Source organism: Larus michahellis, chromosome 27 (genome assembly GCF_964199755.1).
Source record: "Larus michahellis chromosome 27, bLarMic1.1, whole genome shotgun sequence".
Classification (NCBI taxonomy): Eukaryota; Metazoa; Chordata; class Aves; order Charadriiformes; family Laridae; genus Larus; species Larus michahellis.
In genome coordinates, this window is record NC_133922.1 from 1,303,431 (window position 1) to 1,319,991 (window position 16,561).

The following is a 16,561-nucleotide window of genomic DNA, read 5'->3' on the forward strand; positions in this document are numbered from 1 at the left end:
GCCCCGGCTTGCAGCCGGAGCTCACGCTAAGGGCCGTAGGGACCAACTCGGAGACCGCGGCGATCCCTTAGGAAGCCACGGTGGCCACCTACAGATCACGGGGACTACTGAGGAGACCGGGGGAGCGCCTGGGAGAGCGTGGGGCCCACCCTAAGAGACCGCGGGCCACCTCCTGCCCCAGCTCCGCCCCACGTCACCCAATAAGACCAGTGGCCTTCCCTGGTGGCCCACCCAAAGCAACCATTAGCCCTGCCCCGCAGACTGCGTCCCCCCGCCCCAGCTGTCCCAGGAGTGGGGAGGGACCGGGCTGTACTGGGAGGGACTGGGAAGTCTGGAGAAGGGTGCTGTCCCCCCACCCCCAAAACAAAAAAAGCCGAGAAACGGCCACTTTTTTTGACCAAAGACCTTTAATAACAAGCGGCCCCAGGGGAGGAAGGGGCTCCCCGTTGTCTCGTGGTGGCCCCCGTTGGGTTTTGAGGCTCCCGATGGCCCCAGTTGGGTTCTGGTCACTTCCCAGTTGGGTTTTGAGGCTTCCAGTTGGGTTTCTTGGGGCTCCCCGTTGGGTTCTGGTGGGTTCCCCGTTGCCTATTGGTGTCCCAGCTGCCCTTGGGGACTCCCAGGCGGCTACTGGTGGCCGCCCTCAGCTCTTTGAATGCCGTTTGGTGGCCACAGTAGGGATTCGGTGGCCTCGTGGGAGGGGGAAGAGGAATCGGTGGTGCCCCAGAGGATTGTCGGGGGTGGCCAGGTGTGGGGCGTGGCCCCCACGGGGGGGGAGGGGGGCCGGGGTCAGGGTGGCCCCACCCACTGGGTGACGGTGAGGACGGCGTCCATCCAGATGCGCATGGCCTCAGCCGTGGGGGCCACCAGGCAGAAGAGCCGGTCATAGGTCTTCAAGCAGAAGGTCAGGCGGGGGTTGGGGCTCTATGGGGTGGCCCAGGGGGTGGGGGGGTCAGCCCCATAGATCCCCCCCTGCAACCCATAACTACCTCCCCCACCCCATGGATCCCCACTACAGCCATAGATTCCCCTCCAGCACGTTGTGGTCACCTCATGTAGAACGTTGACCATAGCTGGGGGAGGTCTGGGGGGCAGCCAGCATGGGGGTCAGCCCCATAGATCTTCCCTTGAGATCCATAACTACCTCCCCTGCCCCATAGATCCCCACTGGACTCATAGAGTCTCCTCCAAAACTTTACAGATCCCCTCATGGTCACTTCATGAACATCAACCACAACTCGGGGGTCTCATGGGGGGGGTCAACATGGGGGTCAGACCCATAGCTCCCACCCCATGACCCATAACTACCTCCCCCGCCCCACAGACACCCCCACACATCTCCCCGGCCCTGCAACCCCTTCTAGAAACGTCCTCTAGATGTTCCTCAGCCCTTCTCCGGCCCCACGCCTCCCTTCCCATGCCCCCCCGCCCCCAGCACTCCCCCAGCCCCATAAGGACCCTCCCGCCCCATAGGGTGCCCCTCCCCGCTATGGGGTGCCCCCCCAGCTGGACCTTGCAGGCCACCTGCCCGTGGTCGTAGTAGACCTCCTCGATGGCCTGGAAGTATATGACGCCCTTCAGCTTCGTCTCCTCCTTGTCTATGGGGCAGAGGGTGGCGGGGGGGGGGGGGGGGGGGGCATTAGCTGGGGGTCAGCCCAGCCCCATAGCTGCCCTAGACACCCCATAGGAGGCCCTAGAGAGCCCATGGGTTCCCCCCACAGCCCCTAGAGCCCCCTGGAGACCCTGTTACGTCCCCAACAGACCCCAGAAGTCCCCTACGCCACCCCCCCCCGCCCCCTATAGGCCCCATAAGTCCCCTAGAGCTCCCCCCCACACACAACCCGACCACCCCCTATGGACGCCCCCCCCATGTCCCCTATAGCTCCCCCCCACCCCCCATAGGCCCCTCCTGCCCCACAAGCCCCCCATAGCCCTCTCCACCTCCGTAGGCCCCACAAGCCTCCCCCACGTCCCCCCACATCCCCTATAGGCCCCATAAGTCCCCTGTACCCCCCCCCCCCCATAGCACCCCTCCCACCCCCTACGGACCCCCAACAGACCCCTACACACCCCCGTCCCCCCTAAGCCCCGTATCTCCCCCTGCCCCCTATGGACCACCCCCTGCCCCCTATACCCCCCCCCCCCCATAGCCACCCCCCCCCCATCCCTTACAGGCCCCCTAAGTCCCCCTATAACCGCCCTGCCCCACGGCGCCCCCGTACCGCCGTAGTAGGCCAGCACCCTGCGCTGGGGGTCCAGGTGGAACCAGCGGCGGCGCCAGGTCTTGATGCGCCCCCCCCGCTTGGTGAGGGGCCCCCGGCAGCCGCCCCCCGCCACCCGCAGCCCCCGGCAGCCCTCGGGGGCGTGGCCCCGCGCCCGCAGCGCCCCCGCCAGGTCCAGCTGCGGCAACGGCACCCGCTGGCACCCGCCGGCACCCGCCGGGGGCCCCCCACAACCCACCCGAAGCCCAACAGCCCCCAAAACCCACCCAACGGCACCCAAAAACCCACCCAACGGCACCCAAAACCCACCCAACGGCACCCCAAAACCCAACGGCACCCAAAAACCCACCCAACGGCACCCAAAAACCCAACGGCACCCAAAAACCCACCCAACGGCACCCAAAACCCACCCAACGGCACCCAAAACCCACCCAACGGCACCCAAAAACCCACCCAACGGCACCCAAAAACCCACCCAACGGCCCCCAAAAACCCACCCAACGGCACCCAAAAACCCAACGGCACCCAAAAACCCACCCAACGGCACCCAAAACCCACCCAACGGCACCCCAAAACCCACCCAACGGCACCCAAAAACCCAACGGCACCCAAAAACCCACCCAACGGCACCCAAAAACCCACCCAACGGCACCCAAAAACCCAACGGCACCCAAAAACCCAACGGCACCCAAAAACCCACCCAACGGCACCCAAAAACCCACCCAACGGCACCCAAAAACCCAACGGCACCCAAAAACCCAACGGCACCCAAAAACCCACCCAACGGCACCCAAAACCCACCCAACGGCACCCAAAAACCCAACGGCACCCAAAAACCCACCCAACGGCACCCAAAAACCCACCCAACGGCACCCAAAAACCCACCCAACGGCACCCAAAGCACCGGCAGGAACCGGCCGCGACTGGTCTCACCTCGGGGACGGGCGGGGCCGGGGGGGGCGGGGCCTCGGCGGCTCTTCGGGCCTCCTGGGGGGGGGAGGGGGAGGGGGAGGGGGAGGCGGTGGGCAGCGCTGCCGGGCCACGCCCTTCCGGGGCCACGCCCCCCACCCCCCCCCACCCCCCCAAGGCCTGTCTATGGGGCGATGAGAGTCTAATCTATGGGGAGACGTGGATCCCAGCCCAATCTATGGGGCGATGTGGGTTCCAGCCTGCGCTATGGGGCGATGTGGGTCCCCATCTATGGGGCGCCGTGGGGCCGTACCCGTGCCCGCAGCAGCCGCTCTCGCTCAGCCATGGCCTCCCGCACCCGGCGCTGCAGCTCGGCCAGCTGGAGGCAGGTGCTGTGGGGCAGAGGGAGGCACTTGGGGGGCGGTCTATGGGGGGTCTAGGGGGCGTCTATGGGGCACTCGGGGGGTAGGGGGGCACTTGGGGGGGCAGGAGGTGTATTTGTGGGGGGCTACAGGGTCTTGAGGGGCACTTGGGGGGCTGGGGGGAGCACTTGGGGGGCTCAGTTGGGGGCACTTGGGGGTCTGAGAGGGAGATGGGGGGCTTGGGGTCAGTTATGGGGGTGCGGGGGTCAGTTATGGGACATCTATGGAGCAGGGCAGGCACTTAGGGGGCACTTATGGGGCTGGGGGGGCAGCTACAGGGCAGCGATGGGGCAAGTGGAACACTTATGGGGCTGGAAAAGCAGTTATGGGGCAGTTAAAGGCTCAGGGAGAACAGTTATAGGGCACAGGAAGCAGTTATGGGACAGCTATGGGGCAAGAGAAGCAGTTATGGGGCTGCGGAGATGAGTTGTGGGGCATCTATGGGGCAGGGAAGGCAGTTGCAGGGCTCAGGAACAAGTTGCGCAGCAGCTATGGGGCACGTGGGCCAGTTATGGGGCTGGGGGGGCAATTATGGGGCAGCGGACGTGAGTTATGGGGCACCTATGGGGCTAGAAAAGCGGTTATGGGGTAGCTATGGAACAGGAAAAGCATTTATGGGGCAGAACAAGCACTTATGGAGCAAGGAGAACAGCTATGGGGCACCTATGGGGCAGGACACTTATGGGGCAGGACACACCTATGGGGCAGGGCACCTCTCACCTGTAGGACTCGGGGTCCAGCTGCAGAGCCACAACGCCTGGGGGGGGCAAACCTCAGACCCACAAGTGCCCCCTCTGCCCCCTAAGTGCCCCTCCCAGCCCCACAAGTGACCCCCAGCCCCCCGAGTGCCCCATAGACCCCCCCAAATTGCCCCTCAAGTCCCTCTCTGGGACCCCCAAGTCCCCCCCCAGCCCCACAAGTGCCCCATAGATCCCCCAAAGTGCCCCAAGACCCCCATATCCCCCCCTCCGAGACCCCCAAGTACCCCCCAAGACCCCATAGACCTCCCCAAAAATACCCCCCCCAGGCCCCCAAGTGCTCTCCTGCCGCCCAAATGCCGTCCCCAGCCCCACAAGTGCCCCACAGACTGCCCCCAGATTCCCCCCAAGACCCCCGTATCCCCCCCCAGGACCCCCAAGTATCCCCCAAACCCCCCACAGTCCCCCCCAAAATACTCCCCCCGCCCCCTAAGTGCCCCCCCAGCCCCACAAGTGCCCCCCCCAGCCCCACAAGTGATACTTCTACCCTCCAAGCGCCCCATAGATGCCCCAAATCCCCCTCCAGACCTCCATATCCGCCCTATGGGACCCCCAAGACCCCCCCCCAAAATACCCCCCCCCCGCCCCCTAAGTGCCCCCTCCAGCCCCACAAGTGCCCCATAGCCCCCACTCACCCTGCCCGTGGTGGGAGCGGGGGCGGGGGTTGGGGGGGGACCCCCCACGCTCCCCCCGGCGGCGGGGGAGGCTCCCGGCCCGCTGCAGCCCTATGGCGCCCTGTGGGGCAGGGGGGCACTTGGGGGGACGGGGGGGAGGATTTTGGGGAGGGGCCTATGGGGGATTTGGGGGGGACTTGGGGGTCCTGGGGGGGGGGAAATTGTGGGTCCCATGGGGGTTTATGGGGCACTTGTGGGGGCGGGGGGGGGGGGCACTTGTGGGGCAGGAGAGCACTTGGGGGGCTCAGGGGGGTATTCTGGGGGAGGCTATGTGGGGTTTGGGGGGCACTTGGGGGTCCCGGGGGGGGATATGGGGGTCTTGAGGAGAGTTTGGGGGGTCTATGGGGCACTTGTGGGGCAGGGGTGTCACTTGGGGGGTACGGGGGAGTATTTTGGGAGGGGGATATGGGGGGTTTGGGGGGGTACTTGGGGGTCCCAGGGAGGAACCGTTGGTCCCAGGGGGGTCTATGGGGCACTTGTGGGGCAGGGGTACCACTCGTGGGGCTGGGGAGGGCACTTGGGGGGCAGGGGAGCATTTGGGGGGCTGGGATGAGGTTATGGGGGGTTTGGGGTTCACTTGTGGGGCCCGGGGGGGCACTTGTGGGGCCTGGAGGGGTGTCTATGGGGCACACGTGGGACCCAGAAACTACTTATGGGTCGCGCGGGGGGGGGGGGGGGGGGGGGGCTGACTTATGGGTCGCACCTGGACGGAGCTGCGCAGGGCGAGGATGCAGGGGGCGTCGCGCTGCCCCACAAGTATCCAGCGGCGGTCGGTGCGATGGGCGAACATCAGCTGCGGGACCCACATCTCCCCATAGCGCGGGCCCGGACCCACACATCTCCCCACAGAACGGACCCGGACCCGCATCTCCCCATAAATCCGACTGGGCTCCGCATCTCCCCACAGATCAGACCCCAGCGGCTGTGCCCCACATCTCCCCACAGAACGCACTGAGCCCCACATCTCCCCCTAGCGTGGACCCAGACGCACATCTCCCCATAGACCTCTGGCGTCTGGGCCCCACACCTCCCCATAGAAGGGACTGGGACCCACATCTCCCCATAGAAAGGGCCCATATCTCCCCATAGAAAGGACCCACATCTCCCCACAGATTGGCACCCACATCTCCCCATAGATCTGACCTAGACCCACATGTCCCCACAGATACGACCCCCATCTCCCCATAAATTGGACCCTGGGACCCACATCTCCCCGTACATCGCACCCACATCTCCCCATAGATCCCACCCAGACCCACATCTCCCCATAGATCACACCGGGACACACATCTCCCCATAGATCCGACCCACATCGCCCCATAAATCAGACCCACATCTCCCCATAGATCCCACCCGGACCCACATCTCCCCATCGATCCGACCTGGACCCACATCTCCCCCCAGATCTGACCCACATTGCCCCATAAATCAGACCCACATCTCCCCATAGATCCCACCCGGACCCACATCTCCCCATAGATCCCACCCAGACCCACATGTCCCCATCGATCCGACCTGGACCCACATCTCCCCATAGATCTGACCCACATCGCCCCATAAACCAGACCCACATCTCCCCATCGATCCGACCTGGACCCACATCTCCCCATCGATCTGACCCACATCGCCCCATAAATCAGACCCACATCTCCCCATAGATTCCACCCGGACCCACATCTCCCCATAGATCCCACCCAGAGCCACATCTCCCCATCGATCCGACCTGGACCCACATCTCCCCACAGATCTGACCCACATCGCCCCATAAATCAGACCCACATCTCCCCATAGATCCCACCCGGACCCACATCTCCCCCAACCCCCCCCCCCCGAGCCCCACCTGCCCCCCCGACGTCACGGCCGCCTCTGACGTCATCGTCTCCGACGTCACCGCCGCCGCCGGGGGCTCCGGCACTTGTGGGTCCCGCGATCCGTGGGGCGGCTCCTGTGGGGGGGGGGGGGAGGGGCGGTGGGGGGAGGGGCGGCCCCGGCCTGGACGGACCGGTCGGGCCGGTGGGGGGGGAGGGGACACACCCGCAGCCTCCCGCCCCACGGCGGGGGGGGGGGGGCACCCGGGCTCCCCCCCGGCCCCATAGATTGGGGGGGGGGGGGGCTTCAGGCGTCCCGGCCCCACACATCCCCGCCCCACAAGTACCTCCAGGCTCAGCCCCTGCAGCTCCAGCGCCGTCGGGTCCGGGGGCTGCCGGGGGCGGGTCCCAGTTCGGACCAGTTTGGACCAGTTTGGACCAGTTTGGACCAGTTACCCCCCACCCCCCGCCCCCCCGGTCCCTCCCGGTGCCCCCCCCGCCCCCCCCAACCCCCCTCCCGGTGCCCCCCCCCCCGCTCTCACCCCGTCGCTCTCCGCTCCCTCTCGGGGGGGGGGGTCGCCCCCCCCGTCGCGGTGCACCATGGGGGGGGTGCTGGGGGTCACGTGGTGGGGGGTCAGCGGTCACGTGGGGAGGGGTCAGAGGTCACACAAACCCCCCCCCCCCAAAAAATACGACCCGGGAGCCGCCGTCCCGCCGCCGCGCGCTCCCCACGCGTGGGGGGTGGGGAGAGGCCGAATGGGCGGGGCCGCCGTGACGTCACTCACCCCCCCCGCCCTTCCCCTCCCCTCCCCCCCGTGGGAACCCGCCTCCGTCGCCCGAAATAGACCCAAAAATCCCCCAAAATCGCCCCAAAAAATATCCCCCCCCCGCCCCGACTCGACGCGGCCGCTCACGATCGTTCGCCGTTTATTTGGGGGGGGGGGGGGGAAGGGGGCGGGGCCAGAGGGAAAGGGGGCGGGGCCACGCCCCGCAGGGGGCGGGGCCGGCCAGAGAGGAGGCAACGGGCGTCCTCGAGGGGGGGCGTGGCCTCGCCGGGAGGGGGGCGTGTCTTCCCCCCGAGGCTTCGTCCAATGGGGTCAAGGCTTTCCGGCGAGGGGGGCGGGGCTTCGTCCGGCGGGGGGGCGGGGCTTCTCTTCACCCCCCCAAAAAAAAGGGGGCGGGGCTTAATCCTGGATCCCGCAGCGCAGATTGGCCGGAATGGCCACGTCTGGGGGGGGGGGAGGAGTCAGGGGGGGGTCTGTGGGGCACTTGTGGGGCTGGGGAGGGCACTTGGGGGGCAGGAGAGCACTTGGGGGGCTGGGGGGGGTAGTTTGGGGGGGGTTTGGGGGGCATTTGGGGGTCCCGGGGGGGATATGGGCGTCTTGTGGGGGATTTGGGGGGGCCTATGGGGCACTTGGGGGGCAGGGACAGCACTTGTGGGGCAGGAGAGCACTTGGGGGGCCGGGGGGGGTAGTTTAGGGGGGGGCTATGGGGGGTTTGGGGTGCACTTGTGGGTCCCAGGGGTTCAATTGGTGGTCTGAGGGGGGTATGTGGGTCTGAGGGGGATTTCAGGGCTCTACGGGGCACTTGTGGGGCAGGGGGGGGGTCACTTGTGGGGCAGGGGGCCCCACGCACCCATGAGGCGGGGCCGGGGCAGGCGCAGCCCCTCCATCAGCGCCACGAATTCGTCAGGGCTCAGCGTCAGCCGGGGGTTGAGGCGTCGCTCCTCCCCCACCGTCGACACCGTGTGGCCTTTTGGGGGGGGGCACTTGGGGGTCAGACCCCCAAGTGACCTCCCGCCCTGGACCCATAAGTGACCCCCCCCCCCCCCCCGGCCCTTCCAGTTGCCTTTAAATCCCCCCCAAACCTCCCCAAAACTGCCCCCGCCCACCATCAATAGAGCGCCCCCCTGCCCCATAAGTGCCCCCCCGGGCCCATAAGTGCCCCTCAGCCCCCCAAGTGACCGCCCCAAACCCATAACTACCCCCCTCCGGCCCTGTAACTGCCTCCCCAGCCCCATAAGTGCCCCTCAGCCCCCCAAGTGACCGCCCCAGACCCATAACTACCCCCCTCCGGCCCTGTAACGGGCCCTCCCCAGCCCCATAAGTTGCCCCCCAGACCCCCAAGTGCCCAGCCCGGCCCCGTAACTGCCTCCCCAGCCCCATAAGTGCCCCTCAGCCCCCCAAGTGACCGCCCCAAACCCATAACTACCCCCCTCCGGCCCTGTAACGGGCCCTCCCCAGCCCCATAAGTTGCTCCCCAGACCCCCAAGTGCCCACCCCGGCCCCGTAACTGCCTCCCCAGCCCCATAAGTGCCCCTCAGCCCCCCAAGTGACCGCCCCACACCCATAACTACCCCCCTCCGGCCCTGTAACTGGCCCTCCCCAGCCCCATAAGTTGCCCCCCAGACCCCCAAGTGCCCAGCCCGGCCCCGTAACTGCCTCCCCAGCCCCATAAGTGCCCCTCAGCCCCCCAAGTGACCGCCCCAGACCCATAACTCCCCCCCTCCGGCCCTGTAACGGGCCCTCCCCAGCCCCATAAGTTGCCCCCCAGACCCCCAAGTGCCCAGCCCGGCCCCGTAACTGCCTCCCCAGCCCCATAAGTGCCCCCTCCCACCCCATACCCCCCCCCCTGCCCCACAAGTGCCCCCCACCCTGGTAGTCGTGGGCGGGGTAGACCAGGCAGCTGTCGGGGAGGGTGAAGATCTTCTCGTGCACGGAGCGGTACAGGGTGCGGGGGCAGCCTGGGGGGGGGGGTTGCCATGGCGACCGTCACCGTGGCAACCGGCATCTCCGGTCACCGTGGCAACCAGCATCCCCCCCCCCCCCCCCCCGCCCCCGCCCTTGTCGCCACGGCAAGCGGTCACCGTGGCGACCAGCACGGCCCGTTCCCATGGCAACCAGGGCCCCTGGCAACCGGCATCCCTGGTCGCCATGGCAACTGGGGTGCCCTGGGGATGCCGTTGCCATGGCAACCGGGAGCACAGTCTGCACCGAGCGCCCCCGGTGAGGGACGGCTCGGCCTCCCAGTACAGCCCAGTACAGCCCAGTACAGGCCAGGGCCCTCCCAGTACAGCCCAGTACAGCCCAGGGCCCTCCCAGTACAACCCAGGGCCCTCCCAGTACAGCCCAGGGCCCTCCCAGTACAGCCCAGTACAACCCACGGCCCTCCCAGTACAGCCCAGTGCCTCCCCAGTACAGCCCAGGGCCCTCCCAGTACAGCCCAGAGCCCTCCCAGTACAGCCCAGTACAACCCAGGGCTGTCCCAGTACAACCCAGTGCCCCCCCAGTACACCCCAGTACAACCCAGGGCCCTCCCAGTCTCTCCTCGTAGCGCTTACGGCCTTTCCAGTCCCTCCCAGTCCCTCCCAGTCCCCTCCCAGCTCCTTCCCCCTCCCTCCCGCTGTACCCCAGTGCCCCCCAGTGCCCCCCAGTCCCCCCCAGTGCCCCCCAGTGCCCCCCCAGTACAACCCAGTACAGCCCAGGGCGCTCCCAGTACAACCCAGTCCAACCCAGGGCCCTCCCAGTACAGCCCAGTGCCTCCCCAGTCCAGCCCAGGGCCCTCCCAGTCCCTCCCAGTCCCCTCCCAGCTCCTTCCCCCTCCCTCCCGCTGTACCCCAGTGCCCCCCAGTGCCTCCCAGTGCCCCCCAGTGCCCCCCAGTGCCTCCCAGTGCCCCCCCAGTACAACCCAGTACACCCCAGGGCCCTCCCAGTCTCTCCTTGTAGTGCTTACGGCCTTTCCAGTCCCTCCCAGTCCCTCCCAGTCCCTCCCAGTCCCCTCCCAGCTCCTTCCCCCTCCCTCCCGCTGCACCCCAGTGCCCCCCAGTGCCCCCCAGTGCCCCCCAGTGCCCCCCAGTGCCCCCCAGTGCCCCCCCAGTACAACCCAGTACAGCCCAGGGCCCTCCCAGTACAACCCAGGGCCATCCCAGTACAGCCCAGGGCCCTCCCAGTACAACCCAGTCCCCTCCCAGCTCCTTCCCCCTCCCTCCCGCTGTACCCCAGTGGCCCCCAGTGCCCCCCAGTCCCCCCCAGTGCCCCCCAGTGCCCCCCCAGTACACCCCAGTACAACCCAGGGCCCTCCCAGTCTCTCCTCGTAGCGCTTACAGCCTTTCCAGTCCCTCCCAGTCCCTCCCAGTCCCCTCCCAGCTCCTTCCCCCTCCCTCCCGCTGTACCCCAGTGCCCCCCAGTGCCTCCCAGTCCCCCCCAGTCCCCCCCAGTGCCCCCCCAGTACAACCCAGTACAGCCCAGGGCCCTCCCAGTACAACCCAGTACACCCCAGGGCCCTCCCAGTCTCTCCTTGTAGCGCTTACGGCCTTTCCAGTCCCTCCCAGTCCCTCCCAGTCCCTCCCAGTCCCCTCCCAGCTCCTTCCCCCTCCCTCCCGCTGTACCCCAGTGCCTCCCAGTGCCCCCCAGTGCCCCCAGTGCCCCCCCGCCTGCCCTGCTGGAAGTCGGTGCGGCCGCAGCCGCGGACGAGCAGGGCGTCGCCGGTGAAGGCCATGGAGGCGTCGTCCAGCACCAGCGTGAGGCACCCGGGGGTGTGCCCGGGGCTGGCCCGCACCCGCAGCGCCTGGGGGGCAGCCCCACACCTCGGCCCGGCCCCACGGACCCCCCCCCGCCGCGGGGGGAACCGCCGGCCGCGACCCACACACCCCTCCCGCAGCGCGCCCGGGACCCCCCTTTCCCCCCATTTCCCCCCCTTTCCCCCCATTTCCCCCCATTTCCCCCCATAGGGGACCCCACCGTGCCCCATAGGGGTGTCCCCCCCCCACCCATGGGTGCCCCCCCCCGAAAAAACACCCTTTTCCTCCTCCAGGACCCCCATTTCCCCCCATTTCCCCCCATTTTCCCCCCCTTTCCCCCCATAGGGGACCCCGACGTGCCCCACAGGGGTGTCCCCCCCCCACCCATGGGTGCCCCCCCCCGAAAAAACACCCTTTTCCTCCTCCAGGACCCCCCTTTCCCCCCATTTCCCCCCATTTTCCCCCCCTTTCCCCCCCTTTCCCCCCATAGGGGACCCCGACGTGCCCCATAGGGGTGCCCCCCCCCCGAAAAAACACCCTTTTCCTCCTCCAGGACCCCCATTTCCCCCCATTTCCCCCCATTTTCCCCCCCTTTCCCCCCATAGGGGACCCCGACGTGCCCCATAGGGGTGTCCCCCCCCCACCGATGGGTGCCCCCCCCGACTCACGAAGGCGCCGAAGGGCAGCTCGTCGCCCTCCCCCAGCAGCAGGTCGGCCTGGGCCCCGCTGGCCCCCGAGATGGCACTGAGCCCCCCCAGGGCCCCCCGCAGCGTCCCCGAGCCCGTGATGTGGTCGGCGTGACAGTGGGTGTTCACTGGGGGGGGGGGGGACACGCACATCTTGGGGGGGGGACACCCCGAAATCCCCCCAAACCCCCCCCCCCCAAAAAAACCCTCCAAAAAAAAACAAAAATCCCCCCAAAAAACCCACCAAAACCCCTCCCAACAACCCCCCCCCGAAACCTCCCCCAAATCGCCTCCGACCCCCCCCAAAATCACCCGAAACGCCCCCCCCAGAACTCCCCCAAATCCTCCAAAACACCCCAAAAAAACCCAAATCCCCCCCAAAACCCTCCAAACGCCCCCAAAAAACCCTCCAAACCCCCCCCAAAAAACCCAACCCCCCCATAATCCCCCAAAACCCCCAAAATCCCCCCCCCAAAAACCAAAAAAACCCCCCAAATCCCCCCCAAAGCTCCTCCAAACCTCCCAAAACTTCCCCCGAACTCCCCTAAAACTCCCCCCAACCCCTCCAACCCCCCCCCAAAAAAACCCCAAAACCCTCCAAACCCCCCCCCAAAAAAAACACAAAAACCCTCCAAAAAAAACCCCCAAATCTCCCCAAAACCCTCCCAAATCTCCCCCCCCCAAAAACCTCCAAATTCCGCAAAAAGCCACTAAACCCCCTAAAAGGCCCCCCCAAAAACCCCTGAAAAAAACCAAAATCCCCCGATCCCCCCCCCAAAAAAAACCCCAAAAACATCAAAAAACACCGAAACCCCCCCAAACTCTTCAAAACCCACCAAAATCCAAAAAAACCCTCCAAAAGTGCCAAAATCATCCCAAAAAAACCCCACCCCCCCCAAAACTCCCCTCAACCTCCCAAAAATCCCATGAAACACCCCCAAAAACCTCAAAATTCCGCAAAACCCCCCCCAAAAAAAACCCCAAACCCCCCCAAAGCCCCCCAAAAGCCAAAAAAAACCCCCCCAAAAACTAACCCCCCCCAAGCCCCCCCAAACACCCCCTAAATCCCCCCAAAAAAACCAAGACCCCCGAACCCCCCCAAAAAACCCCCAACCCCCCCAAAACCCCCCAAAACCCCCCCAAAACCCCCCCGAAACGCCCTAAAGATCCCCGCGACCCCCCCGCAAACCCCCAAAACTCCCCCAAAACCCACCCAAAACACCAAAATCCCCCCCCAAAAAACGAAAAACCCCCCCTAAACCCCCCCAAAAAAAAACCCCGACCCCCCCAAACCCCCCCCCAAACTTCCCCAAAATCCCCCCCCAAAACAACAAACCCCCCCCAACCCCCCCCCCATAGGGGTCCCAGGGGTTCCAAGACGCCCATTTTCCCCCCAAAAAAGGGGGTCCCATGGATTTTGGGGGGGTCCCATGGACTTGGGGGGTGTCCCACGAATTCGGTGGGGGGGTCCTATGGATTTGGGGGGGGTCCTATGGGTCCGAGACCCCCCCTAAAACCCCCCCAAAAGGGGTCCCAGGGGTTCCAAGACACCCATTTTCCCCCCAAAAAAGGGGGTCCCATGGATTTTGGGGGGGGTCCTATGGGTTGGGGGGGGTCCCATGGGTCCGAGACCCCCCCCCAAAACTCCCCCCATAGGGGTCCCAGGACCCCCATGGTCCCCCCCAAAAAGGGGGTCCCGTGGATTTTGGGGGGGTCCCATGGACTTGGGGGGTGTCCCACGAATTCGGTGGGGGTGTCCCATGGATTTTGGGGGGGGGATCCTATGGGTTGGGGGGGTCCCATGGGTGGGGGGGGTTCCTATGAGTCCGAGACACCCCCCCCCCAAAACCCCCCCATAGGGGTCCCAGGACCCCCATTTCCCCCCCCAAAAAAGGGGGTCCCGTGGATTCTGGGGGGCTCCCATGGATTCGTGGGGGATCTCAGGGGTTCGGGGGGGGATCCCATGGGTTCGGGGGGGGTCCCTATGAATTCGGGGGGGGTCCCTATGAATTCGGGGGGGGTCCCGGTCACCGGCGTAGCGCAGGCGCAGCCCCAGCTCCCGCAGCAGCCGCAGGTCGCGGGGGGCCGTTTCCAGCACGGGGTCGATGACGACGGCGTCCCCCGAGGCCGCGTCCGCCAGCAGGTAGGTGTAGGAGCAGGAGGAGGCCTCGAAGAGCTTGGGGGGGGGGTGGGGGGGTGACCCCTAAGCGCCCCCCCCCCTCCAAATCCCAAATTCCGCCCCCCTCCCCCCCCCAAATTCTCATTTTCTTCCCCAAAAACCTTGTTTTCCTGCCCCACATCCCTTCGTTCCGCTCCAAAATGCCTCAACGCTACACCAAAATCCCTCAATTCTGCCCTAAAAAACCCTCAATCCCCCCCCAATCCCTTAATTCTGCCCTAAAAACCCTCAATCTCCCCCCAAATCCCTTAATTCTGCCCTAAAAACCCTCAATCCCCCCCCCAAATCCCTTAATTCTGCCCCAAAATCCCTCAAACCTGCCCCAGAATACCTAAATTCTGCCTCAAAATCTCTCAATCCTGCCCTAAAATCTCTTAATTCCACCACAAAATGCCTTAATCCTGCCCCCATATCCCTCAATCCCGCCCCCAAATCCCTTCATTCCGCTCCAAAATGCCTCAATGCTACACCCAAATCCCTTAATTCTGCCCTAAAAACCCCTCAATCCCCCCCAAATCCCTTAATTCTGCCCCAAAATCCCTCAATTCTGCCCCAAATCCCTCAATTCTGCCCTAAAAAACCCTCAATCCCCCCCCAAATCCCTTAATTCTGCCCTAAAAACCCTCAATCCCCCCCCAAATCCCTTAATTCTGCCCCAAAATCCCTCAAACCTGCCCCAGAATACCTAAATTCTGCCTCAAAATCTCTCAATCCTGCCCCAAAATCCCTTAATTCCACCACAAAATCCCTTAATCCTGCCCCCATATTCTTCAATCCCGCCCCCAAATCCCTTAATTCCGCTCCAAAATGCCTCAACGCTACACCAAAATCCCTCAATTCTGCCCTAAAAAACCCTCAATCCCCCCCCAAATCCCTTAATTCTGCCCTAAAACCCCTCAATCCCCCCCAAAATCCCTTAATTCTGCCCCAAAATCCCTCAATCCTGCCTCAAATCCCTTAATTCTGCCCTAAAAACCCTCAATCCCCCCCAAAATCCCTTAATTCTGCCCCAAAATCCCTCAATCCTGCCCCAAATCCCTCAATTCTGCCCTAAAAACCCTCAATCCCCCCCAAAATCCCTCAATTCTGCCCTAAAAAACCCTCAATCCTGCCCCAAATCCCTTAATTCTGCCCTAAAAACCCTTAATCCTGCCCCAAAATCCCTCAATCCCGCCCCCAAATCCCTTCATTCCGCTCCAAAATGCCTCAATGCTACACCAAAATCCCTCAATTCTGCCCTAAAAACCCCTCAATCCCCCCCCCAAATCCCTTAATTCTGCCCTAAAAACCCCTCAATCCCCCCCCAAATCCCTTAATTCTGCCCTAAAAATCCTCAATCCCCCCCCCAAATCCCTTAATTCTGCCCCAAAATCCCTCAAACCTGCCCCAGAATATCTAAATTCTGCCTCAAAATCTCTCAATTCTGCCCCAAAATCTCTTAATTCCATCCCAAAATCCCTCAATCCCCCCCCAAAATCCCTCAATTCTGCCCTAAAAACCCTCAATCCCCCCCCAAGTCCCTTCATTCCGCCCCAAAATGCCTCGATCCTGCCCCAGAATCCCTTAATCCCCCCCAAAATCCTTCAATCCCGCCCTAAAAATCCTCATTTTCCCCCCCAAAACCCCTCCCCTCCCCCCCCAAAGGCCTCCGGGTGACCTTTGACCCCCGGGGGAAACCCCCACTTCCGGGTCACCCCCACCTGCCGGAAGAGCAGCTGCCGCCCCGCGCGGGTGGCGAGGCCTCGCGCTGTCGCGATAGCGGCGGGGATGGAGGGGAGGCGGAGGTGGCGCGGCCACATTGTCGGCGGGGACGGCGGCGATGTCGCGACAGCGGCGGGGACGCTGCCCCTTTAAGAGGCCGGGGAGGGGGGCGGGGCACTTCCGGGAGGGGCGAGGCGCTTCCGGGGGCGGTGCTTAAAGGGACGACGCGCGGCAACGGTGGGGACGGCCCGTCCTTAAAGCGGCGATGGGGCGCGCTTAAAGGGGCCAGGGCTCTTAAAGGGGCAACGGTTTAAGGGAGGGACCACCCTTAAAGGGGCAACGACTCAAAGGGCCCACGCCTCTTAAACGGGCGATGCCTCGGAGGCAGGGCCCACCCTTAAGGGGGCTATGGCTCTTAAAGGGGCAACTCCTTCAGGTGGGGCCAACCCTTAAAGAGGCAACGACTCTTAAAGGGGCAACACCATTAAAGAGGGAGCACACTTAAAGGGGCCGCGACTCCTAAAGAGGCCATGCCTAAGGGAGGGACCACCCTTAAAGGGGCAACGACTCTTAAAGGGGCAACGGTTTAACGGGGGGCCACTCTGAAAGATGCACCGACTCTTAAATGGGCAACGACTCTTACAGGAACAATGTCTTGGGGGGGGGGGGGGGGGCACCCTTAAAGA

General features: G+C 64.9%; 2 protein-coding genes across 6 annotated transcripts; both read right to left on the reverse strand.

Moving 5' to 3' along the window:
* Window positions 1-388: 388 nt before the first annotated feature.
* On the reverse strand, window positions 389-7,530 carry PHLDB3 (pleckstrin homology like domain family B member 3). 5 transcript variants are annotated; one of them, XM_074567448.1, is made up of 11 exons: window positions 7,333-7,530; window positions 7,138-7,182; window positions 6,823-6,927; window positions 5,686-5,775; window positions 4,944-5,043; window positions 4,271-4,307; window positions 3,442-3,520; window positions 3,153-3,206; window positions 2,220-2,397; window positions 1,510-1,595; window positions 389-921 (listed from the first exon to the last, which is right to left on the reverse strand). In XM_074567448.1, exons 1-11 carry the CDS (start codon window positions 7,390-7,392, stop codon window positions 787-789), a joined length of 969 nt encoding a protein of 322 aa, XP_074423549.1. In that variant the 5' UTR covers window positions 7,393-7,530; the 3' UTR covers window positions 389-786. The 5 variants fall into 5 exon arrangements, with proteins under 5 accessions (XP_074423549.1, XP_074423547.1, XP_074423546.1 ...); XM_074567446.1 differs by having other exon boundaries at window positions 1,522-1,595; window positions 4,944-5,061; XM_074567445.1 differs by having other exon boundaries at window positions 4,944-5,061.
* Window positions 7,531-7,695: 165 nt separating this feature from the next.
* ETHE1 (ETHE1 persulfide dioxygenase) lies at window positions 7,696-16,145 on the reverse strand. The gene is made up of 7 exons (XM_074567451.1): window positions 15,875-16,145; window positions 14,027-14,171; window positions 11,978-12,123; window positions 11,227-11,356; window positions 9,444-9,533; window positions 8,426-8,542; window positions 7,696-8,018 (listed from the first exon to the last, which is right to left on the reverse strand). The coding sequence occupies exons 1-7, from the start codon at window positions 15,971-15,973 to the stop codon at window positions 7,975-7,977; spliced, it is 771 nt and encodes a 256-aa protein (XP_074423552.1). The 5' UTR covers window positions 15,974-16,145; the 3' UTR covers window positions 7,696-7,974.
* Window positions 16,146-16,561: the final 416 nt, after the last annotated feature.